The following is a 27,191-nucleotide window of genomic DNA, read 5'->3' on the forward strand; positions in this document are numbered from 1 at the left end:
TATCTAGTTCTGTACTTTCTGCCACAGATAGCATTAGCCAAAATGTGAATGGTATAGCATGGAGTTGATGGCGCTGTGGTCCACCATTGTATTCAACTTTATGTGCTTCTTGAAATTGGGACCCACTGCCCCAAACAATGGGATAGCACCAAAGTCGTAGGCTGTCTTGCTCTGGGTCAGATGAGCTATCTATCTATCTATCTATCTATCTTAGGCCCTATTTTTGCCCTATGGTTAAAATGTCCCTGTACTCGGAGGCTGAGGCCCCACATTGCGGAAATGCAGCTTTTTTTGTTGCAGATTTTTCAGCGTTTTTTTGAGCCAAAGCCAGGAGTGGATTAAGCAGGAGGGAGAAGTATGAGCGTTTCCCATACATTTCCCATTCCTTTAGTATCCATACTTGGCTTTGGCTCAAGAAACCGCAACAAAATTTGCAACAAGAAATGCTGCGTTTCTGCAACATGGGGCCTTAGCTGGAGAAAATCTTTAAACAAAGAATGTAGATAGAAGAGAATGCTTTGCTTTGAGGTTATTAAGATCACAAGTGTAACGCTGGGTTCACACCAGTGTTCAGGAAACCTGTCATGCCGAGTCCGACCATGAGCGCCGGTGAGCGTTTTATGCTCTCCGTGGCGAAACCGTTTTTTTTAAACCGGACACAGAGTACTGCATGTCCGACTCTGTGTCCGGTTTTAAAAAACTGGTTTCGCCACGGAGAGCATAAAACGCTCACCTGCGCTCACGGCCGGACGCTTTTCAAACCCAAATGAATGCCGGCAGGTTTCCGTCTCTTGCCCTGTTTTGTGCAGGGAACGGAAACCTGCAGAACGGACTCCCGGGCGCAGATGTGAACGAGCCCTTGTTATTCTTTCATTATACTTGATATTTTGATACTTGATTATACTTTTGTTTACATGGAGTAAACCGCTCCAAGCAGGAAAAGCGTTGGATTACATAGTTCATGATGGTTGAATATACAGCTGTTCACTTTTTCAGTGGCCTCTGTATCTCTGGGTGGGGTCCAGTCACAAAATATTATAACCGTTTCTTGACAGTTTCCTTGAATGGTTCCTTCACAGGGTCTGGTCACACCACTACTGCAAATCTGGGAGTCTGGGCATATACAGGTACATCTCAATACATTAGAATATCATCAAAAAGTTATTTTATTTTTATTTTTATTTTTAGCATTTCAATTGAAAAACAACCAGAATGAACTTTTTCAAGTGTTTATTTATGTTAATGTTGATGACTATGGCTCACCGTGAAGGAAAACCCAAAGTCATTATTTTAGAAAGTTAGACTATTGTTAGGGGTGGGGTTGGAGCCTCTGTAATGCTTTGCGGAGGCTGCTGTCCTCTCCTTGTTACTGCTCCCGGCTCTCTACTTCCGGGTATTTGGCAGTGGACCGGAACCTCTGCGGTGGTGTGCAGGAGTTACCTGTCTCCGCCGGACATGGAACTTACGGGATGGGAGTCGGAAAGCAGGCCGAAGCCTATTTAAGAGTAGGACCGGTTCCACCCAGCTTTGTTTTCAGAGCAGCTTGTCTTGGGCTGGTTTAGGGAAAAAAAAAGTAAAATTGCCGCCCCTCCGATAGTGCCTCACTTCGCCTCATTAGAGCTGTGTCTCTGATAATAAGTGATCACGAAGAAAGAGTTGCTACAGCAGGCCTTCTCAAATTTGCTATTTGTTTATAGGGGACAAATATTACTGTGCCAAATACTACCATGTGGTGCTCATATTACCACCAGCAGACCAGTCAAATACCAATGTCCAGCGTATATAATGGCCTTAGTACCACATAAGCACCAAATACTACAGTACAGCAGCATTATTAGTTGAAATTAAAGGAGTTTTTCCATTAATGTAACTGTATTTAATTCTTTTCTAAAAGTTAAACATTTTTGCAAATGTAAAGAATTGGAAAAAAAATCTTCATACAACATTTTTAACCATCCTAGTGGTTTTTTATTTTAAATTTTGATTTTTATTGAGAAGAAAAAAAGAAAGATTTTTACAATATACAAAAATAAATAAAAAAAAACATCAAGAAACTATGCATAAACCGATGCAAACATAGGAACATTGCTCCATACAATAATCAGGATGCGAAGTTCGCCCATGTAAGGAGAGAGAAATTGTACAGAAAAACCAAGAGCAGGGCCCCTCATGAGTTTCCCAGGCATCCTCTATCTAGGCCATTTTAGAGGGTTCAGGTAGGAGCAGGAGCAGGTAGGGGAGGGGGGAAATCCAAGGGCGGAAAGAAGGAAGGAAAGGTAATTAAAAAAAAAAAATATATAGACAAGAAGAGAAAACAAAATACACAGTTAGAACAGCACACCTGGACAAAATTCTAGCGCCATAACGGCATACGAAGTATGATGTAAAAGAGTCGTAGGATAGATGCACATCAGCTACCAGGTCTCATTGTAGAAAACAAATGGAACCACCCAGTACTATATACCAATTAGGGAATCACCGTGGGACCAGGCTGGAGCTGGGGAGGGGAGGACGTCTTCCTAGATTCCATATAGGAGGGCCAGAGAGACCATTTGGAGCGGAAGCTGAGGAAGGTATGGTTCCAGTTAGCCAGCATCCTCTCCAAAGTGAAGGCTTGGTCGACATGGTGAATTAGTTCGCTAATGGTCAGACAAAGCGCGGATTTCCACTGACGAGCGGTCATGGATCTAGCCGCCAGCACTACCTGACCCTGTGTGCCTGAGGGGAAAAGGACCAGTATCCAAGAAACAGAGAGCTAGACCAGGGGAGGGGCGTACAGTAAGACCAGCTGTAGAGGACATAAAGTGAAATACAGCCACCCAAAAAGCTAAGACCGGAGGGCACTCCCATCATAGATGTATAAAAGACCCTACGTGACCACATCCCCTCCAGCAGAGTTTCGAAAAAGAAGGGTCTATGTGCGCCAGCTGGCTAGGGGTCCTGTTCCAGCGCAACATTATTTTCAAGGCCGTCTCCCACTGTAACGCTCCCCTAGAGACACGTTTTGACAAACCCACTAGCCTCATACCAGTCTGTCAGAGGAATAGGTCTGGCAAGATCTGATTCCCATCGAAGCAGATGAAGGGGCTTGACCCGCTTAGAGGGAACAGAAAGAAAGCTGTAAAACGCGGAAGTCCCACCTTTAACAGGCGTGGTTCGGTTCCACAATTTTAGAGCAAGTCTGGGAAAGACTAATCTCGAGGGTTCATGGGTCTGAAAAAGCTGACGCAATTGTAGAAATTTGAAAAAAATCAGTTTTGGGGAGATTAAATTCATCTTGTAGCATAGAGAACGATTTAAGTCCCTCTTCAGAAAACAATTGGGCAATCTTAGAGGCCTCTTGTAGAAGTCTCAGCTGAGGAAGGAACGTGGTCACATATAGCAACGGCAGTTTGGACAAAGGAGATAAATCTTCCACAGAAGTAGTGGACAAGAGATCTCGCCATGTAACTGTGGAGGCCTTAATGCTCAACAAATGATGATATACAGTAGTGGGGCCCAGATATTTAGGTCGTAGAATACTCAAAAGCGGGGCATCCAACAAACTCTCCTCAATCTCCGTCCAGTGCCACTTAGAAGTCTCATCCCATCCAACCTTAAGTTGCTCAAGGACAGATGCAATGTAAGGGGGCATTCACATGGAGTAACGCCAGGCGTGTATCACAGCCGTACACGCCGGCGTTTACGAGCGCTCTCATTGAAGTGAATGGGAAGTGTTCGACAGTCTGCCGTAATGCCGGCGTGTACAGCTGTGATACAAGCCCGGGGTTACTCTGTGTGAATGCCCCCTAATACTTCCTAACGTCTGGGACAATGGGGAGCGCACGTATGCCGGCTCCCATAGAAATGGATGGGATCTGCTTTGTATGCGCTCATTCTGAACGTGTTTTACGTTCGGAATCAGCTGAGCGTAGACTCAGTGCGAATGCACCCTGAGGCTAAGGCCCCATCACTGCGGAAAAGACCACCGCAGAAATGCATTGCATTTTTTTTTCTGCATAGTTTTTCACTGCAGACTTTCTTCCTCTATTATACCTATACGGAAAATGACTACATTTCCATAGGTATAATTGACATCCTGCGATTTCCAAAAACGGTACAGATTTTTATTACAAGGTGTGGATGGAATTAGCCAGAATTTCATCAACTTTGCAGGTAATGTAAAATGCAGCATCTTAACAGCTGTGCAAACTCTGCATCAAAAATGCAACTTGGGGCCCAGCTCTAAATTAGATATCCCTGTAATCTTACCTATAGACTAAAGAACATGTTACTTCCTGTACGCTGCACAGCAAAAAATTTAAGGAGTAAGGGAGCGTTCACACTACCGTCTGTGTCCGACATGTAGTGTCCGCTTCTAGTGTCCGCTCAAAATCTGTCACGGACACTAGGAGCGGACACTAGATGTGTCCGTGACACCTGTCATTCACTTGAATGGGCATCGGGTGCGTTCTTTTGCACTCCGTGCCCGTCCTTCTCTGTCCGCAAGAGAAGATGTCCGACTTCTCAAGCGGACAGAGGAACAGCCTGATAGCCGATCGAACATGTGTTCGATAGAACACTGTTCGCTCATCTCTAGATTCTATCATTAAAATTGTATTTTTTCTTCCTACCACGTCAGAATATCCTTAAGAAAGGCTATTCTTCTCCTACCTTTAGATGTCTTCTCCAGGCTGCCATTCGGTAGAAATCCCAGTTTTCATCGGTATGGGTATACCAAAGGGAAGGAGTGACACTTGACATTTGAAAAGCAGGTTTTACTGTTCTAGTGCACCCTCGGCTCTGCTACATCTGATGGGCTGACCGGCACACGGTGTAGTTGAGCAGAACTGGCTCAATACTGCTAAGTCTCTGCATTCCCATAGGAATGCATTGGCCAGCCTTCGGCCAATCAGCGCTGGCTCTGCCGGAGGAGGCGGAGTCTAAGGTCGGACCTGAATGGAGACTGGTGTGGAGCGATCTTAGACTCCGCCTCCTCCAGCAGAGCCAGCGCTGATTGGTCGAATTCCGTACTCTGGACAGAAGAACAGCTAACGCGTTTCGGAAAATATTACGAATACTACGAATAAGGAAATATTTTCCGAAACGCGTTAGCTGTTCTTCTGTCCATCGAAGGAGTGTCACCTAGATGTTATACATCATGCGATTTTAATGGAATAATGTTAATAAAATGAAATATTTTTAAGAAGTGGCTGGTTGCTGGATTCACTTTTCGAAGATTGTCTACTGCTTTAAGCAGTAGACAACCGGCTCTAATGCCTCCGATCGGTCCCCGGACCGATCGGAGGCATTAACCCCTCCGGCGGCGCCGGCGCCATTTTCCCGGCGGCGCATGGGCACCGCCATTTTGGCCGGGATCGCCGGCTCCTGGAGCATGCTCCAGGGCTGATGTCCCGTTGCCATGACAGCCGGGAGCCTTGTACAGGCTCCCAGGCTTGTCTGCAAATCCTTTCTTTTGCAGGCTGGTCTATGCAGCCTGCAAAAGAAAGGATGCTTTTTTGCAATGCATTAGCATTGTAATGCATTGTATTAGTGATCAGACCCCCTGGGGTTCAACACCCCTAGGGGGTCTAATAAATGCAAAAAAAAAAAAAAGTTAAAAAAATATAAAAAAAATATAAAAAGTATTAAAAGTTCAAATCACCCCCCTTTCCCTAGAACACATATAAAAGTAGTTAAAAACTGTGAAACATATACATGTTAGGTATCCCCGCGTCCGAAATCGCCCGCTCTACAAATCTATAAAAATATTTTTCCTGTTCGGTAAACGCCGTAGCGGGAAAAATAGTCGAAAATGCCAAACCGCCGTTTTTTCACTGTTTTGATTCTGATAAAAATTTGAATAAAAAGTGATCAAAGCAATAACATTTCCCGAAAATGGTAGAACTAAAAAGTACACCCGGCCCTGCAAAAAAAGACGCCCTATGCATTCCCGTACACTTACGTATAAAAAAGTTACGGCCGTCGGAATATGGCGACTTTTAGAAAAAAAATTTAATACAGTTTTGGAATTTTTTTTAGGGGTCAAAATGTAAATAAAACCATATAAATTTGGTATCCCTGGAACCGTACCAAAACACAGAATACAGGGGACCTGTCATTTTGGCTGCACAGTGAACGCCGTAAAACCAAAGCCCGTAAGAAAGTCGCAGAAATACATTTTTTCTTCAAATCCACCCCATTCTGAATTTTCTTTCCTGCTTCCCAGTACATTATATAGAATAATTAATGGTGGCATCATGAAGAAAAATTTGTCCCGCAAAAATTAAGACCTCATATGGCTCTGGGAGCGGAGGAATAAAAAAGTTATGGGGTTTAGAAGGAGGGGAGTCAAAAACGAAAAACGAAAATCAAAAAATGCCATCGGCGGGAAGGGGTTAATAACTTTACAAAAATTATAGAATCCCTATATTCTGACAACTGTAACTTTTTTACATGTCATTATACAGAGCTGTGTAAAGTGTATTTTTTTGCATTGCAATATGTAGATTTTTTTTCTTTATACCCTGATTGGGAATGTCTGATGATTTGATCACTTTTTATTCCATTTTTTATAGGGAGACATATCTTCAAAAAAATGCGAAATCAGGCATTTTGAATTTTTTCTTCCTACAGCATATACCATATGGAAGATATGATTTTATATGTTAATATTTTAGACTTTTTCAGATGTGGGGATGCCTAAAGTGTTTACATTTATTTATTTACATTTATATATGATCTAGGGAAAGGGGAGACCTAGCATCATTTGGTTTCTAAGAACTGGCGAGCCCCTTTAGTGACTAATGGAAGCACAACCAATCAGAGAGCGTGACCTCACACGGGGGGAGGAATGGTGCATGGCTTAGCCTTTTTATGTCACGCCAGTTGTAGTGCTTGGTGTTTTCTCAACAGAATACCATGATCCAACATCAGGGGCATGGGAAGTGCAGATCTTACTGCAGATTTTTATTTTCTTGATCCTTAGACTTTGATTTAGCGACCTTCTGATGATCCCATCTATTTTGGTAAGGAGAAACATGTAAAGGTGTATTTTTCACGAGGGAGATGGTACAGTATATCTTCTTCATGGGGTGCTCAGATTCTCTTGCATGTATGTGTGTCATAAGGGTGTGGACACTGCATATTTTCCTAGAAAATATTGTATTGCTCTTTTACCTGTACAAAACATTGATCATCACCTGAATAGACGATATGTGCTTGATGGGTTCACAATATTGTTGAAACAAGTGCAATAGCACTATACTTGGTATTTGATACATTGCTCCAGAAGTTTACATATTCACAAAATTTTGACCCAGTTTTAGTTATATTTATTAAAAGTTATGTTTTAGCCACTCCTTTCTGTGATCCAGTTTTTGGCTAAGTGACTATCCTACTGTGAATTTAGGAAAAGGGAGGAGATTTAAACTTTTAGTATTGCAGTGTACTACAAATTCGCTGTGTAACCACAGAAGCCTGCTGCAGGCCGTAGTTACAACACTATGGCAAGGCTGGGAGCATTCAGAAGGCTCGTGGCTGCCATGATAGCTCCCACAAACGTACCGCAGGGGGCCGTCCTGTTCTAATAGGGAAAGTGAAAGTAACCACTCAGATGCCATGGTCGCATCTGATGACGGGCACTGCTGCTAGGTTCTTGCTGCAAACAGACCCAGCAGCTAGTGTGGCCACTCTACTTTCTAGCTTAGGAAAGTACATTTTGTTTGCAGAAAGGGATTGCTTGAGCAGGCACTTTAGAGGCAAATTTTAATTTTTATGCAATTTTTGCTTTTAATCTCTGTTTGCAATGTTGCATAAAGGTGGTTGTATATTTGAGCAGTACCCGTGACTTCGTCCGTGAAACCCTGACCCCCTGCGCGACCTACCTGTAGCGCCACGCAGGCTTCTTCCTTTACCTTGTGTCAACAGAGGCTCCCTTTTCCTCATCTCCCCCGCGCTCGCCAACCCCCTTTTTTCTTACCCACTCCCTCATGTGCTCACTTCTTTCTCCTACCCCGTGCCCCTTTTGCCCCCTTCCCCCGTGTTACCTACCCCGTGCCCCTTATTCCCACCACCCCATGCCCCCTTCCCTGTCTTACCTACCCAGTGACCCCATTCCACCCCCAGACCCTGTGTCTCCTTTCCCCCCACCAACCTGTGTCCACGGCCTCACCAAACCCCGGGCTCCCTGTGCACTGATGTTACAGGGGTGTCTATGAGGGCTCCCCTCTTGCGGCAAGCCATGTGCCCCCATTCCATCTGTGGGCGCTGTGGCGGCCCTGTCCCCCTTCCAGGGGCCCCCAGATTTACCTGCCCAGGACCTCCATTCCCGCGTCCCCCACTGGACCGACAACCTACTCACTCTCAACACCCCACCCCACTCCCTTCTCAAAGTCCCCTAACTCGCCTGTCGTCACAACCCTTCTCCTACGGCCAAATGACACTGTAGATAGCCCTGAGCAGCCATCGGCGACATCCCCAACAGACATGCAGAGTCCAGAGGTCGCAGCGGCCATGGGACAGCAGGCCGAACCGGCGTTCCAGACCGCGGCGCAAGCGACCCCCTGTCCGGCCGCGGCAGAGCACTGCGGTCCTGTGGTAAGCCCACACAGGCGGGGCAGTGTACACACTTATTGCTGGTTCAGGATGCTCTGGACCTCTGAGAGCCGCCATGTTCTTGTGGACGCCGGCCGGCCGATAGCTCCGCCCACATAGAGAAGCGGCGCTCATCCAGGTGAGCTGCTGATGGGGCTGGGATGACATCATCCCAGGTCCTACAGCGTCCCAGGTCCTGCAGCGAATTCAAAAGTGAAAAGCATCGGTCACGGGAGTGAATTGCGGTGGTGTACGGGAATTCCATGTAGCCTATTGTTCAATCCGGGACCCAAGGTATGTATGTGTGCAATTTCAGCCAAATCCGTTCGCCCGTCTAGGTGTCATTGCGTCCCCTTTCCAACCCCCCTTCCCTCCCCCCTGACCCCTTTGCACCCACCCCCGCAACCCCGGCCTCGGCCTCCTCCCCTGCCTGGGGTTAGGAGCTAGGCCCGAGAGGGCAATAGGGAGTTTGTGGCTTGCTATGCTAAAAAGTGTGTGGGATTGCAGAGCTGGTGGTATGAGTTGTGGTTTTGTGGGGGTCCTGGCAAAAACGTATGTCTGCGATTGTGACGAAAAGTAGCCTATCGTTCAATCCTGCCTAGGAACTATGTTTGTTCCTCAATCACGCAAAAACCGCTCAACCGATTTGGCTCAAATTTTCAACAAACATCCAAACATCTAAACATACAAACACACAAACATCCAAACACACATACTTTCACAGGATTAAGTTGTGTTTTTTCTAAACTGTATTCTGTGCAATCTCAAAAAGTTAGATTTTGATATCACAGTCACGGTTTGCTATATGCAGTATACAGTGGTGTGCAAAAGTTTGGACACCCCTGCTCAAAATGACTTATCATGAATAGCAAGTTGAAGATAATATGATCTTCAAAAGACATAACATTAAAGATGTCACATTCCCAATGTATTTTTGTGTGTGTATATATATATATATATATATATTATATTCATATTTTACATTTTCAAAAAAACAAAAAAATAGAAATGGCCCGAAGTAAAAGTATGGGCACCCTGCATGGTTAGTACTTGGTAACACCCCATTTTGGAAAAGTTTTCCAGTTCTGTATGATTGCTGGGTTGTCTTTCATGCATTGCTCTTTTGAGGTCTAGCCACAGATTTTCAATGATGTTCAGATCAGGGGACTGTCGGGGTCATGGTAAAACCTTCAGCTTGTGCCTTTTTAGGTAGTCTATGGTGGATTTTGACATGTTTAGGCTCATTATCCATTTGTAGAAGCCATCTTCTTTTCAATGCCAGCTTTTTTTTTTTTTACAGATGTTATGTTTGCTTCAAGAATTTGCTGAAATTTCATTGAATCCATTCTTCTCTCTACCCATGAAATGTTTCCCATGCCATTGGCTGCAACACAACCCTAAAGCATGATTGATCCACCCTCCATGCTTAATGGTTGGAGAGATGTTCTTTTCCTGAAATTCTGTGCCCTTTTTTTCCTCCAAACATACCTTTAATCATTCTGGCCAAAAAGTTCTATTTCAACCTCATCGCTCCAAAGGACTTGTTATCCAAATGCATCAGGCTTGTTTAGATATTCTTCTTAAAACTTTTGACGCTGAATTTTATGGTGAGGGTAGAGGAGAGGTTTTCTTCTGATGGCTCTTCCATGAAGGCCGTATTTGTGTATGTATCACTGAACAGTAGAACAATGTACCACAACTCCAGAGTTTGCTAAATCTTCATAAAGATTTTTTGCAGTTAAACGGGGTTTCTGATAAATCTGGCAATCCTACGAGCAACTGTCTTTGAAATGTTTCTTGGTTTTCCAGACCCTATGTTCACCTGCACTGTTCCTGTAACTTCCTTTTCTTAATTACATTTCGAACTGAGGAAAGGACAACTTGAAAATGCTTTGCTATCTTCTTATAGCCTTCTCCTGCTTTTTGGGCCTCCACAAATCTACAAGGGTTCCCAAACTTTTGCAAGGTACTCCTTTCCCTTTTTCACTCTAAAATTGTACTGAAATATAATACACTGTTATTGCTTAAAATTATAGGAAGGTGTGTTTATTTATTTAAATTCTGAGTTTTTATTGAAAATTTTTCAAGAAAAACAGACCATAACATACAACAGGGCTCAAACGCCCCGAAAGCATAAAGTGACATAAGTATGCACAGGAAAATAAACATCCATACAGACAACAAACAAGGGCCAACACTAGGCCACCAGGGAACCCCCAGAAGGGCTAGTAATAAAAGAGCATGATAGTATAAAGAATGCAGAAAGAAGAGAAAGGGGAGTGAGAAGGAAGAGAAAAACAAAAAGTAGGGGGGGGGGGGGGGGAGTGTGCGAACAGAGGTAAGACCAGCTAAGTTATCCACCTCTGTCGAACTGTTCGGCCCACGACCAGAGGAAGGAATCACAATTTTAAAGAATGAGAGAAAAAAGTACCTGTGATGGTTATAAAGAGTGTCAGCCAGATCTAAGAGGGAGGATCAGAACCCAGAAGCACCTGATACTCTCCAGACCGCTGAAACGCGAACCAATAGAACCAGGTTCTAATGTACACCTCAGTCCTGCCATGCAGAAAAGAAGTAAGATTCTCCATACGCATAGTCTCGTTGACCCTTGAAATCCAGAGGGAGAGAGGGGAAGGATCAACTCTTTAACTATATGCCTTTTTAAAGATCATTTCATCTTTAACTTGCTTAGCTGTTCACAATAAGTCATTTTAACTAATATAAATGTATTTGCATTTTTCATATGAAACATATTCTTTAAATCAAAATTTCATGAAGGTGCCTATACAGTGTGCAGTACCAGGTGGTATTTAGATAATGTTGCTGGTGTCTACTTTAAAAAAAATATATAGGTGTGGGGGGAATGGTATAATTTTTTTAATGTTGCAATTAGGTTTTATTTGTCCATCTTCAGGCTGCGGCCCCACGTTGCTGAAAAGCAGCTTTTTTTTGTTTCAGATTTTGTTGAGGGTTTCTGGAGCCAAAGCCAGGAATGGTGGCTTTGGCTAAAAAAAAACGCAATAAAATCAGCAACAAAAAAGCTGCGTTTCCGCAAAGTGGGGGTCATAGCCTAAAACTGTTCGGAACGTTATTGGGGCCACTCGAGAACTGATAGGACTACTGTTCATGCTTTTGTAACCATTGTGTATGCTCCTGAGTGTCTAAATTTAGATAAGAGGTTGTTTGGAATATTGTACTTGACGTATAGTACTGTACGGCCAGATTCAGCCACAGGTTTTTGTCTTTCTTCCCTTTGGCCTGCTGTTGTTTTGCTTTTCTTGTATCTTGAAAATAATTTCAATAAAAATCAAATTTTAAAATAAAACTGTAAAAATTGCCTTGGTTAAAAAAAGCGTAAATGGGTTAACTGTGGCTCTGGTGGTAGATAAATTTATCATGTTCTCTTACTGCATGTAGTTTCATGGTGGAATTGCAGCAAACTCAATCAGTGTGCTTTTTTTTCTAGCTTCATGAAGCGGGGGAATGGTCTAGAAGGAAACCAGTAGAATTTTGAATTTAGCTCTGGGTGTAACTGGAGTAGAATACATGATATAAATGAATATAAAGATGCTCAAATGTTGCTCAGATCATTGCTTATCCTTTGGTCACTTCATACTGGAGTTTGATTTATCCCTCATTTAATTTCTAATGTTCAATGTGTTTTACTTAGCGGAAGTCATCGTTATTAGCTGAAGAACAAAGGATCTTTTCTGCGTCACCACCCTTCCTGCTACAAAGTCAAAGCTCAATTAGTTTTCCATATTTATACAGTACTTAGATCCAGGATGCACATGAGAATCGTGAATATGACATTATAATGAGTGAGTGTGCAGAGTGTGTGTTTGTTTGTTTTTATATGCACCATAAAGGTTGCACTTTTCTCAGGGACGGACATTGCCAGCAAATGGCCCCAGTACAAAAATTTGGTCTTGTCCCCTTCCCTTCAACAACAACAACAACGCTGCACACATTTATAATATACTGTAAAGCCTCTTTGAGCTGACCGACCAAATTTGCAAAACATGTGGGGGTTTTTTGTTTGTTTTTTAATATGTCTAATGAAGTCCATAAGTATGTACAGTTGCCCCTGAACCTCCAAATAATGAGTCAAAAATTGTGTATTCTATGTTTCAGCATTTTACATGGAACCTGGAACCAACACATTTCTTAGATCAAGATGGCCCCATCATGGCATCTTTCTAAATCTTGTAGCCCAGCATGGTATCCCTTGAGATTGTGTTTCCCCTGTTATTCCTGGTCCCCATCACAATATCCATTTAAATCAATGTTTGCTGGACAAATTATTCTTCATAATGATACCATTTATTATTCTGTACAATGTATTGGGAAGCTGTAAAAAAATTTCAAAATTGGGGGATTTGGAGAAAAAGTGCATTTGTGCGACTTTCTTGTAGGCTTTGTTTTTAAGGCGTTCACTCTACAGCCAAAAAATCACGCCACCTGTATTCCGTATTTTGGGTATGATTAAGAGGATACTAAAATTGTATAGTTTTATTTACATTTTAACCCCTTAACAAAAATGTAAAACTTCGCAAAAAAAAATTTAAAAATTTCTAGACGTCGCTATATATTGACACTTGCATAGGGCATATTTTTTGTGGGGTCAGGTGTACTTTTTAGTTATACCATTTTGGGGAATGTTTATTGCTTTGATCACTTTTTATTCAAATTTTCATCAGAGGCAAAACAGCAAAATAACAGCAGTTAGGCACTTTTTTTCTCCTGCTTTTTTCACCTTACAGGAAAAATATCTTTATAGATGTGTATACCGGACTTTTCATATACAGGGATACCCAATGTGTTTGTGTTTCACAGTATTTAAGTAATTCTTATATGTGTTCTAGGGAAAGGGGGTGATTTGAATCTTTAATTTTTTTTTTTTTTTAATTGCAGTTATTAGATGTATATGAGTATGTATAGAAATGGGTTTATTTGAGTGTGAATATTTAAGTGTCAAAAGGTCCATACGTGTGTATGTATGTGTTTATATGAGTGAGAAAAAGTACATTTGGGCGACATTCATACGGGCTTCATTTTTACTTCGCCATATTATGACATATATAGAAATATATATATACACACACACACACACACACATATATATTTCTTTGTACAGGGATGCATAGGGCATACTTTTTTGTGAGCGAGGTGATAAATAAGCGATAAATGAAAATATATATTTAACCACATTCGGACCGCCCATTTGGTATATACATCTGGAAAGTGATTGATTTTCTTGAAATCGTGAAAAAATCCTGCAGCTGCAGAAGAAGTGAACTTGCTGTTACTACAGCTGGAGCTCCTCTAGGTAATAAACCGCCCCTGCCTTCTTTGTATACACAGCTATAGGATCTGTAATAATGCAGCTCCTCTCTGACTTGGTGGTCACATGATTCCCTATAGATCAGAGACTGTTATAGCTGCTGGGTCCTAGAGGAAATAAATAAATAGAGGTAATAAATAAATAGAAAAGTAATAAATAAAAATTAAAGCAAAATAATAAAAAAAAGAGAGAAATAATACGCCAATTCCAACGGAGAGGAAAACCTGTTTTGAATTTTTTTTTTTTAGTAGCACTTTGTGAATGACAGATACATAATGAATAATAAATGATAAAAACTTTAAATCCCTCAAAAACCTGAAAATGTGTCTGGTCCTGAACCAGAGAAATTGGCTCAGTACTGAAGTGGTTAAAAAAACAAACAAACCTAAAAGTTCAATTCATCTCCCTTCAAGTAAAAATTAACAAAAACACACCTAAATAAATTATGCACTCCTTTGTCCGAAAATGCCCATACTGAAAACATATAAAAAAAAAAAAAAAAAAAAAAAAAGCTGAACAGGTGTTTTGCCTTCCATAGAAATGTTAATAAAGAAGAATAGAGACTTAAGTGGTAAAAATAAAAAGATAATAAAAATAAAAAAAGTTCATATGGCCCAGCAAAATAAAACACCTTATGCAGCCCCATATGCAGAGATTTAAATTTTTATTTTTTTTATTTAATAAAATTTTTTATAGGCTAAGGGTCCCACATTGCAGAAACACAGCTTTTTTTCCCTTTTTTTTTTTTTAATGCATTTTTTCTTTTTTTTAGCTAAAACTAGGAATGGCTGAAAAAGGAAAGGATAATATACAAAAAGCACTTTATACTTCTTCCTTTTGCTCAATCCACTCCTGGCTTTGGCTTTAAAACCGCAACAAAATCTGAAAAACTTTTAGGCTAAGGCTCCACGGGCCGCAGCGCTTTGAAGAGAAAGTTCACAGAGTTTTCCTCCGTGGACTTTTTAATACCATTATATCTAAGGGAAAGACGATGGCGTTTCTGTAGATATGATTGATATGCTGCGATTTTCAAAACGGCAACGGTTTTGGAAATCGCAGCATATTCGCACTGCAATTTTTTTTCCGCAAAGTGGGCATGGGATTCATTTTGTTGCCCAAAAAAAACATTTTTAGAAAAAAATTGTGTGATGAAAGTTAAATTTTTTTTTTCCAATGCTTTCTGTATCAATTCCTCATGGTTTTCTTGATCTCTGCTTGCCGACATTCATACTTGCATCCAATACATCATACACATTAAAGAGGACCTTTCACCACCTCCGCCATTTCAAGTTCTTAGCATCTGTTAATAGATGGTGCACCACTGATTCCAGCACAGTTGGAATTTTTTCCTTAGCCCCCAGTCTTCTCAAGCAACAACTTAGTTAGTTTTGGTGCCTGGTGTACTATTTAAAGGGGTTTATCACTTTCAAACGAATATTGACAAACAAATGTACGATAAAAAGATATACAATTTTCCAATATACTTTCTGTACCAATTCCTCACGGTTCTCTAGATCTCTGCTTGTTGTCATTCATTCTGTTACTTCTAGAGGATAAAACTCTGACCATGGTCATGTGATTTACGGTCCATGGTCATGTGATGAGTACACAGATGCCGCTCATTATAATCATAGCACAATAATCGGACATCTGCCTGGTAATCAGCTGTACACCTGTGTGCTCATCACATGACCATGGACCGTAGATCACATGACCATGGTCAGAGTTTTATCCACTAGAGGTAACAGAATGAATGACAACAAGCTGAAATCTAGAAAACCGTGAGGAATTGATACAGAAAGTATATTGGAAAATTGTACATCTTTTTATTGTACATTTGTTTATCAATATTGGTCCGAAAGTGGCCAACCCCTTTAAGGTCTGTAATATCAGAAGGGGCCTTGTCAGGTAGGAAGGCTTGATTCAGAGCTCCAATCAGATCCAGCCAGTGTAGCTCAAAATCACAGCCCGTGACTGCTCCAGTCCGACACCGCCCTCCTGACAGTACAGAACCTAAATTGCATATCAGACACCAAAACTAACAGCAGTGTTTCTATGGAACGGTGAGAAAATTAGAGATCAGAGAAAAAATACCAACTGTGCCAAAATCATAGGAGAAGCAAATTATGCAAAGAGCTGGTCTTGTAGCAGGTGGTGAAATGAGAATTAAACTAGTAGATGGTGGGTCACATGCTTTAAGTGCAGTCTTTAGATGTGACTAAAGTATACGATTTGATGTGATTTGTCATATATAACAATGTACTTCCCTGGTAAAAGCAGAATTGTGATTTGCAAAAAGCAGTTTTCAACACATTGTCATTACCCCTTTGTTTTCTTTCAGAACTTGTGACCTTATCGTCCCACAATGGAAAAGCATATTGTCCTTCTCGGCCTGTTAATAGCAACTGTCCTTCCCGTGACTGAGGGAACCCTCTCCTTCCTATCCAAACAGCAATTAAAGGGAAGATTCCAGAAGGAACGCAGGAATATCCGTCCAAATATAATCCTTGTACTAACCGATGATCAGGATGTGGAGCTGGGTATGTGTCAGATAGTTGGCCTACCTTGTATGTAAATAAATGTAAGAGGCTAAATGTAAAGTACATTTTAGTAGCACAAGTAGAAAAGTAGCGTTCTACGTCGTACGTAATTGACGTTAGGGGAAAAATTCAATGATTGTTCTAGTGTTGTAAATTGAAAATTGCTAAACAGACGTAGACATCTTGACCTAAAAACAAAATAAGCTATAAACATGCATCAAGATAGTGGTCAGAACTATACTAAATGTATTGCATGAAATTATCGTATAAACCGACCCGAATATAAGCCGAGGCCCCTAATTTTACCACAAAAAATTGGGAAACTTATTGACTCGAGTATAAGCCGTGGGGGGGAAATGCAGCAACTACTGGAAAATTTCAAAAATTAAAATGGTCGGAGTTTTTGGGTGCAGTAAATGCTGGGGAAGTGGAGGGGGTGTTTTGGTTGTCTGTCTGCCCCTTCCTTGATCTTTAAGACTGGGTTTTTTTCCCTCACTTGGAATTCAGCCTGGCTGAATATAGGGTATCTGCAGTGCTCCTATTAACCCTTTCCCGACGGAACAGGTGCACTGCAGATACCCTATATTCAGTAGATCGGGCACTTTCAGACACAGGGATACCTAATGTGTATGTGTTTCATAATAATTTTCTACTTTTATATGTATTCTAGGGAAAAGAGTGATTTGGAACTTTTATCTTTTATTTTTTTATTATATTTTTTCAAAGCTTCTTTTTTTTTTCACTATTTATTTATTTATTTTTTGGCTTGACTCAAGTATATAACGCACAAAAACTGCTGAAAAATTCGGCTTATACTCGAGTATATGCGAGATACTTCCAAAATGAATGTAATAACAATTTGATCATTACAATCAGTAATGAGACAGAATATCATACAAAAGAAGCAAAGTTGAATAAAAAAAGTCGAATATATTGTATTACATGAAAGTGCGGGGGTCAAACTAAATTATACTGATCTGGTTGCAATAAAGTAGCTGTCAATATCTGTTTTCTTGTTGTTGTTATTTTATATGTTGTTAATTTGTAATGGCAATGATCATTTAACATGCACTAAAAAAAATAAGAAAATGTTAATTTCATGTCCAATATGTTTTATATTTTTTCATTTGGTCTATTGTGCTCTATATTCGTTGTGGTATATAGAAATAATTATTCTTTGAGGGCAATTGGTTTTGTAGGTGTAAATATAAAAATAGTAGACTATAAACTACATGGTTATGAAGGGTCAGGGACAAATTTAAAAAATTGTTCTAGTGGTGTAAATAGAAAGATGTCAGTTTAGGTTTTATATAAAAGAGAGGGACAAAAAAGTATTAATGCTGTACAGCGAAACTTGGTGGCTAATGTAGATAAATAGATAAATAGAGGGGAAGCGTCAATTGCAGTAGATATTTTAGTGGATAGTTGGAGATGGCATCCAATAAGTTAGTTTTCCATAGTATTTTACAATTCTTAAAATTGATTTAGAGACAAAATCAGACATTTATAGTAATAGGCTAATTTACAATTCAAACAATATGAACGAGAGCCTGTTCGGAAGAGCTTATAACCTATAATGAAGGTCTGACACAAGAGATAGAAGTGCTTGATGATATACAAATCTAGCTATTTATTAAAACATCAGCTGTGATGACCTTACAGAGTTTATATCAACCTTTATGTGTTGCAGTATCAAAGCCCTTGAAAATTCCAGATACACCTCATTGAACATATTACCCATGTTTAGTCTAGAACTGACTTCTTCAACAGAGGAGTGATTCCTCATAAACTTGTTCTGATTCGGTGTTAATAATAAACTTTGTAATATACTTTATTAACAGAGTTTGGCTATAATGTAGAATACTCTGATCGCAGGTATTGCATTCTGATATGGCCCCCAAATTTGAACTCCAGGTGGTAGAACAGCTCTTGCCAAGCTTTGCTGTTACTATGGCAGCTGAGAGTCTAAAGAAGGGTCCTAGTTCGGTCACAGGAATAGAAATATTAAGGTTTTTAATCATGATGTGGATTTAATTGCCAAATTAGTATTTCTATCCCAAAAGGGACAGATTCCCAGCTATGGACAGCGCTGTTTCGGCCTATTGGGCCATCTTCAGCATAGCGTAGGGATACTGATTTGGCAGAGTTAGACACTGAGTGGGAGAACCTGTCCCTTTTGGGATAGAAATACTAATTTGGCAATTAAATCCACATCATGATTAAAAAGACTTTTTAACTGAGTCATGCATGATGTTGAGGATGCTGCCCTCTAGAAGGCTGCGTACAGAGTGCACTGTTCTCCTAATTACATCCTGGAGAATAGATTTGCATATTTTTTACCCAGAATCCCTAGCGGAGCAGGAATGACTTGTAAGTCTCCGTACTGCCTGTGTAGGCAAACACTCTTCCTGATGTGTACGATTATCCCCTGACCCTGGTCTATAGTCTCACTCTGCCAAATCAGTATCCCTACGCTATGCTGAGGATGGCCCAATAGGCTGAAACAGCGCTGTCCATAGCTGGGAATCTGTCCCTTTTGGGATAGAAATACTAATTTGGCGATTAAATCCACATCATGATTAAAAAGACTTTTTAACTGAGTCATGCATGATGTTAAGGATGCTGCCCTCTAGAGGGCGGCATACAGAGTGCACTGTTCTCCTAATTACATCCTGGAGAATAGATTTGCATATTTTTTAACCAAACAGAAAGCATGGGTTGGGTGGTAGACAGGAACGAGGGAGGAAATGTAGGGAATTGTAGCACCATGGAAAGCTTTGTGGATGAGGTTTATATTGCGTTCTATAGTGAATGGGCAATGAGTGCAGTGACTGCCACAGACTGGGGGGCATTGGTGTAGCATTTATACTGATGAGCCTGGCTTCCACATTCAGAATGAATTGTAGAAAGGAGAATTTAGTGAAGGGAAGACCGATTAGTAGGGAGATACATTAGTCAAGTTGAGTAAATCAGGGTGGGAATAAGAGTTTTTGTTGATTCTGTGGGAAGGAAAGGGTGGATTCTGGAAATGCTTTTGTGGCGCAGGTGACATGATCATGCAAGTGATTCGATATAGAGTGTAAAGAAAAGGTCTGCTCAAACAGAACCCCAAAGTAGCGGGTGTGCTGCCTCAATGTGATGGTAAGAACACAGACTGAAATGAAAATTTTAGGGTTAGGTCAGTTAAACAGCATTAATTAGGTCTTTGAAAGAATCCAGTCTTATAGCACCTTATAGGAACCTGAGGTGCAGGTTCCTGATCTATTTTCTGTTTCTCTCTCTTACAGGTTCCATGTCTGTGATGAACATAACAAAGCGCATAATGGAACAGGGAGGGACACACTTTATAAATGCCTTTGTCACAACACCCATGTGTTGCCCATCCCGCTCCTCCATCTTGACTGGGAAGTATGTACACAACCACAATACCTACACCAACAATGAGAACTGTTCATCACCATCATGGCAGACTCAACATGAACCACATACTTTCTCTGTGTACCTGAACAACACTGGATACAGGACAGGTAAGAGCACCTCCGCTGACACTGTAGGGGTCCTGCTTAATTGTGTAGCTGGATGACACTGAGAAATGGCCATGTGATGGTTAGTTTCAGAACAAAGAGAGTCTATGGGGCTATTCACATGACTTTTTCTGACAGAATGGCCCATCAAAAAATACGGCATTTCCTATTCCTGACTGTTTTTCATGAATCATTTATAGATTTATGTGAAGGATCTGTGAAAAATAGGTGCCTCATGGATGAAAATTCAGTGATAATTCTGGTTCAATAAACAATGTATTAGAGATGAAAGCGACTGCATCAAATGATGCCATATATGGTTACTGCGGATTTCATACCTGTAGGCTAGATAAAACTGATAAAACACCAGGTCTCAATAAGCTCTTCATCTGCTGAGAAGAACTGACAATAGCATCACAACAACCAGTATTTTGGCTTAGTCATACCACAACTGGGATTATTAAAGGGACAATGCAAACTAAATTTGAGAAATATATGGGATATATTTATGATGTCAGCTCAGCGATGACACTAGGCTGTAAGGCTTGCCCTTCTGACTGTGGGGAGATATCTATGCCAAAATTAACAGCACCGATATCTCCAGCACTGGGACACATACCCAGAAAGATGACAGAATTCAGCACAGTGTTGGCTTTCTAGCAGTATATAAAACCACTCATTGATGAGGACATGATAGGTCTTCTTTCACGAGCATAACTGGCAACAGTTTGATATTATATTGTATTATTATTATTATTATTATTATTATAATTATTATTATTAACACCAATCTGCACAGAGAACTAAATGATCCTGCAGTGTGTCTGTTTCTTTTTTAGTTGCTATGATTCCTAGGATTTCTCTATCTGCCATGAGCTTCTATGTGTTTCTCTCTTGTTATATACTACTGTACCATCTATGAAACTGTATCACTGAAATTTCCCCATTGTGGGACTATTAAAGGAATATCTTATCTTATCTTATATCTCGCAATCTGGGTTCACATGTTTTTTGCATGCTTTTCCTAATATCACAGTAATGAGACTCTGGTCCTGTGACTTCATATGTATTAATACATGGAGGGGTCTTACATTTTACCCAAATCCCACTTCTTTTGTAATTGGCCACACCATTTCCAGCACATTTCTCAGAAATATCAGCGGCTATGCATTAAATAGAAAACCTCTGGTTTACTGGCATATAGTACAATTGTTCTACAACTACAGCAAAGGAACTGCAATCCAAAGATTATAAAAAGATAGATTCTCAGAAATGTTTTTGTATCTCCTCCATGTTTTATTAATGAGACTATGGGAAAACAATGAGAAATGTTTTCCCATCCCCCACTGCGTCTGTACCACCATCTGCATGGTTTTGTCTGATCCACGGTTTGTCTCTCACTTTGCCAGTTGGAGTTGGCAAAACTGGACGAACAAAATAATTAACAGTAACAATGAACTGTAAAAAACCACAGAAGAATGATCAGCATGGAGGACCCTGTACCACAGTAATGAGACTCTGTGACTTCATATGTATTAATATGCAATCAAACTTCATAGTCTGTCTCTTTTTAGATGTTCTGGAAGCCTCTTTCCTGATTGCAATGCAAATAATTTTGTTTTCTGATTGAGGCTGCCATGTTAGGCCTTATTTACATAACCGTGAAAAATGGCCATGTGACCAGTTTTTTGAACATCCCTCACACTGCTATATTTAAAACAATGAAAGTGAATGGGTGTAATCACATGGCTGCTTTTTTGATTAACTATTTTACACGTCCATTAAAATGGACATACTCTATCTTTGTGTTTGTTGATTAATACAAAAACAGATGTGAAGACAGTTTTTCATGTTTTTTAATACGACCAAGTGAATAAAGCCAAAAATGACAAATAGACAAAGATTTTTCATTAAAAGCAGAGCTTTTAATCTAATGAAGTGAAGTTTAGATGCAGGGCAAACTGTAATCCTATTAATATTATAAAGGTGAAAGTTTGTGAGTTTGGATGTTTGTGGGTTTGTGTGTTTGGATGTTTGTTACTCAATCACGCAAAACCCGCTCGACCGATTTGGCTGAAAATTTCCACAAACATAGTTACTACACTCGATTCCGCAACAGGCTACTTTTCGTCACAATAGCGCACATACGTTTTTCCCAGGACCCCCACAAAACCCAAACTCACATCACTAACTCTGCAATCTCACACACTTTGGACCATAGCAAGCCACAAAATTCATATTACCCTCTACAGCAGAGGTCAGCAACCCCTGGCACACATGCCAAGAGTGGCACACCAGCAGCACAGGACCTGCAAGAGTTAAATGAAGTCCGAGTCTCTTCAGTGGGCTCCTAGAGCTGAGGCATAAGGACACTCCCCTTTGAGAGGGGTGCAGGAAACCCAGGGGGTGGAGCTTAATCGCTCAGGTCTGTGCCTGCTATAGTGGTCTGCACCCTGCTAACATTCCCCGAGGAGAAGAGGAAGCTGCTAGAAAAGTGAAACTGAAAAACACACAGGTACATAGGATTACTGTTCTCATTAATGTCAGGCATTTGGGGTTATTAGTTTAGTCTTAGTAACTCCATGTGCCTCACATTAATAGGAATAAACCCCATCATGTCCCTCATATTAACCCCTGTATGCCTCATATTAATAGGAATAAACCCCATCATGTCCCTCATATTAACCCCTGTATGCCTCATATTAATGGGAATAAACCCCATCATGTCACTCATATTAACCCCTGTGTGCCTCATATTAATAGGAATAAACCCCATCATGTCCCTCATATTAACCTCTGTGTGCCTCACATTAATAGGAATAAACCCCATCATGTCCCTCATATTAACCCCTGTGTGCCTCACATTAATAGGAATAACCCCCATCATGTCCCTCATACAGTCCTATGAAAAAGTTTGGGCACCCCTATTACTCTTAATCATTTTTAGTTCTAAATATTTTGGTGTTTGCAACAGCCATTTCAGTTTGATATATCTAATAACTGATGGACACAGTAATATTTCAGGATTGAAATGAGGTTTATTGTACTAACAGAAAATGTGCAATATGCATTAAACCAAAATTTGACCGGTGCAAAAGTATGGGCACCCTTATCATTTTATTGATTTGAATTCCCCTAACTACTTTTTACTGACTTACTGAAGCACAAAATTGGTTTTGTAACCTCAGTGAGCTTTGAACTTCATAGCCAGATGTATCCAATCATAAGAAAAGGTATTTAAGGTGGCCAATTGCAAGTTGATCTCCTATTTGAATCTCCTCTGAAGAGTGGCATCATGGGCTACTCAAAACAACTCTCAAATGATCTGAAAACAAAGATTGTTCAACATAGTTGTTCAGGGGAAGGATACAAAAAGTTGTCTCAGAGATTTAACCTGTCAGTTTCCACTGTGAGGAACATAGTAAGGAAATGGAAGACCACAGGGACAGTTCTTGTTAAGCCCAGAAGTGGCAGGCCAAGAAAAATATCAGAAAGGCAGAGAAGAAGAATGGTGAGAACAGTCAAGGACAATCCACAGACCACCTCCAAAGAGCTGCAGCATCATCTTGCTGCAGATGGTGTCACTGTGCATCGGTCAACTATACAGCGCACTTTGCACAAATAGAAGCTGTATGGGAGAGTGATGAGAAAGAAGCCGTTTCTGCACGTACGCCACAAATAGAGTTGCCTGAGGTATGAAAAAGCACATTTGGACAAGGCAGCTTCATTTTGGAAACAAAAATTGAGTTGTTTGGTTATAAAAAAAAAAAAAGGCGTTATGCATGGCGTCCAAAAAGAAACAGCATTCCAAGAAAAACACATGCTACCCACTGTAAAATTTGGTGGAGGTTCCATCATGCTTTGGGGCTCTGTGGCCAATGCCGGCATCGGGAATCTTGTTAAAGTTGAGAGTCGCATGGATTCCACTCAGTATCAGCAGATTCTTGAGAATAATGTTCAAGAATCAGTGACGAAGTTGAAGTTACGCCGGGGATGGATATTTCAGCAAGACAATGATCCAAAACACCGCTCCAAATCCTCAGGCATTCATGCAGAGGAACAATTACAATGTTCTGGAATGGCCATCCCAGTCCCCAGACCTGAATATCATTGAACATCTGTGGGATGATTTGAAGCGGGCTGTCCATGCTCGGCGACCATCTAACTTAACTGAACTTGAATTGTTTGTCCAAAATACCTTTATCCAGGAACTGATTAAAAGCTACAGGAAGCGACTAGAGGCTGTTATCTTTGCAAAAGGAGGATCTACTAAATATTAATGTCACTTTTCTGTTGAGGTGCCCATACTTTTGCACCGGTCAAATTTTGGTTTAATGCATATTGCACATTTTCTGTTAGTACAATAAACCTCATTTCAATCCTGAAATATTACTGTGTCCATCAGTTATTAGATATATCAAACTGAAATGGCTGTTATAAACACCAAAATATTTAGAACTAAAAATGATTAAGATTAATAGGGGTGCCCAAACTTTTTCATAGGACTGTATTAACCCCTGTGTGCCTCATATAAAGGTTACTAATATGTGAGACATATGGAGGTAATAATAAAAGACCTCAATAATGAAGATACTTAATTATTACCTCCAAGTTTCTCACATATCAGTAACTCTGACACAAGGGTTAATGTGAGGGACATGATGGGGTTAATTGCTATTAATAAGAGGCGCATGGAGTTACTAAACTGTCATGCACAGGGCCAGACTTTATGTTGCTTGCTCAAGAGTATCCTGTGCCCAAAATGTACATGTACTGGCGGAAAGTAACAAATCTTACAATGTCGTATATCGAAGTATATTCACTTGAAATACCTCTGTCCCAAAGACACTATGTACAGTTTATACCAACACCATATAGCGGCTGAAATACAAATTACATTCATCACAAAAGTCTCACGTATTCTCAGAATTACAGCAACAAAAAGATAGTTACATTTCATATCCCATACCTTATACACAGTACGAAAACCTTACCCGCGCCTGTATATACACACTTCCACAATCACCGCAGACGAAGTCGCGGGTACCAGCTAGTATTCCATACATTTTCATGATGGGAATGTAGCTGTTTGTGGTTCCCCAAGAAAGTATACAGAATATGCTATATGTAGAGATGAGCGAGTAGTGAAATATTCGATATTCGTTTCGAGTAGACCCTCAATATTCGAGTATTCACCCGAATAGCGAATCCCATTATGGTCTATGGGGGAAAAAGGCTTGTTTCAGAGGAAACCCAAATTCGACTAAGGAGAGTCACCAAGTCCACAATGACACCCCAGGAAATGATGCCAACACCTCTGGAATGCAACTGGGACAGCAGGGGAAGCATACCTGGGTGCATCTAACATGCCCAAGTCCCAGTATTACCCTGCTATCACAGTCTATCAACTAGACACTTTCCACACTCAATAGAACCTCTATGAAAGTGGAAAAATATTTGAAAACCTTCTTTCCTCTACATTAGTATGGACAGAAACACAAATTTTAAGCTAACGAAACATTAGCTTGCACCCCTTTTAAATCACGTTGCCTGTGACAACCACAGATGGCATAAGCAATGGGAAATCCAACAGCCCCCATCCTTAACTGTCATTGTTTATGTGTGTGTGATGTGGTGAGACCTACAAAAATTACTTTTCTGGCCCTTGAGGTGAGCCCTTCCAAATTTAAGGGGTATTCCCATCTGCATAATTATTTTTCAATTTGTAGATGATTAAAAGTTAAACATTTTTGCAAATGTAAGTAATTAAAAATTCTGCAGCGTTTTAAAGAGCTTCTCTAACTTTCTTAGTGGTGACAGTCTGTTATCTTGATCTGTTGCCATGGATACGACCACTAATGCAGAAAAAAAGGTCAGAAAATCAGCCATGATTTCCTTATTGTGGCCAGGATATCTTCTGATACATGTAGTGTCCCCGCCTGAAAACCCAGGTACAATAAGAAAATCATAGCTGGGTTCCTGACAAGTCCCAGACCATAGAAAGTTTCTACATTGGTGGTCATAACCATTGGCAACCGATCAAGCTAAAAGACTGTCACCACTAAGAAAGCTAGAGAAATCTTTAAAACTCTGCAGAATTTTTAATTACTTATATTTGCAAAAATATTTAACTTTTAATTATCTACAAATATAGATATGATTATGTACATGGGAATACCCCTTTAAGTTAGAGGCTCTTAAGCTGAGCCATACAAAAATTTACTTTTCAGGCCCTTGGGGTAAGCCCTCCAAAACTTAGCTTCAGGCCCTTGAGGTGAGTTGAGCCTTGTACCAGCAGAATATTAGGCCCTTGAAGTCAGTTGAGCCTTGCACCAGCAGAGTTTTAGGCCCTTGAAGTGAGTTGAGCCTTGTATCAGCAGAATTTTAGTTTTTGGCCCTTGGGGTGAATTGAGCCTTGTAGCAGCAGAGTTTTAGTTATTGGCCCTTTGGGTGAATTGAGCCTTTAACCAGCAGTGTTTTTAGCCCTTGAGTTGACTTGAGCCTTGCACCAGCAGAGTTTTAGTTTTTGACCCTTGGGGTGAGCCATAAAAAAAATTATTTTTCAGGCCCTTGGGTTGATCCCTAAAACATTATTTTTCAGGCCCTTGGGGTGAACCTTAATGGGGTTATTTTAATTATTTTTTAACGGTGATGTTGGAGGAGGAGGACGAGAAGCAGGACAAGGAACTTGTGAGCTGGCACAGAAACATTGAACTGTTTCTCGTCATTAGCACTGAGGACGGGACATGCTAGTTGCGGGTCCACAGCCAGTACATCGCCAGGAGAGGCAGACTGTTGTGTTACTACACGCCTGGAGGTAGTGGCTGACTGGCTGGTGCAAATGCCGATGGAAGCAATATCCGCTATTCACTGTAACATCGGTTCCTGGTGCACGGGCCTCGTCAGTGGGGTACCCTGCACCCTGCTTGATGTTGTAGATGCAGGCACTGCTGGCTTCCCCTCTCCAGTAGCCATTGGATCCGCAGTAGCTTGACTGCAGCCTGGATTTCCACGTCCCCGTCCCTTTGTGTTGGGGTTCCTCAGGGCTCGGTCCTAAGCCCCCTGCTCTTTTCTCTACACAGCCCCCATTGGACAAACCATCGCCAGATTTGGCTTCAGGTACCATCTTTATGCTGATGACACCCAATTATACACATCTTCCCGTGACATCACTCCTGTACTCATACAGAACACCAGCGACTGTCTCTC

The 27,191-nt window shown here is 40.8% G+C and overlaps 1 protein-coding gene across 3 annotated transcripts in view; it reads left to right on the plus strand.

Annotated features, from left to right (window-relative positions):
• SULF2 (sulfatase 2) overlaps window positions 1–27,191 on the plus strand; it is a 131,766-nt gene that overhangs the window by 55,060 nt on the left and 49,515 nt on the right. For all 3 annotated transcript variants that reach the window (XM_075276776.1, XM_075276777.1, XM_075276778.1), the window contains 2 exons: window positions 16,260–16,458; window positions 19,746–19,985. In XM_075276776.1, the coding sequence (XP_075132877.1) occupies window positions 16,284–16,458; window positions 19,746–19,985 (415 nt within the window). In that variant the 5' untranslated portion in view covers window positions 16,260–16,283. The remainder of the gene's footprint in view (window positions 1–16,259; window positions 16,459–19,745; window positions 19,986–27,191) is intronic.

The sequence above is a fragment of the Leptodactylus fuscus genome, chromosome 6 (genome assembly GCF_031893055.1).
Source record: "Leptodactylus fuscus isolate aLepFus1 chromosome 6, aLepFus1.hap2, whole genome shotgun sequence".
Classification (NCBI taxonomy): Eukaryota; Metazoa; Chordata; class Amphibia; order Anura; family Leptodactylidae; genus Leptodactylus; species Leptodactylus fuscus.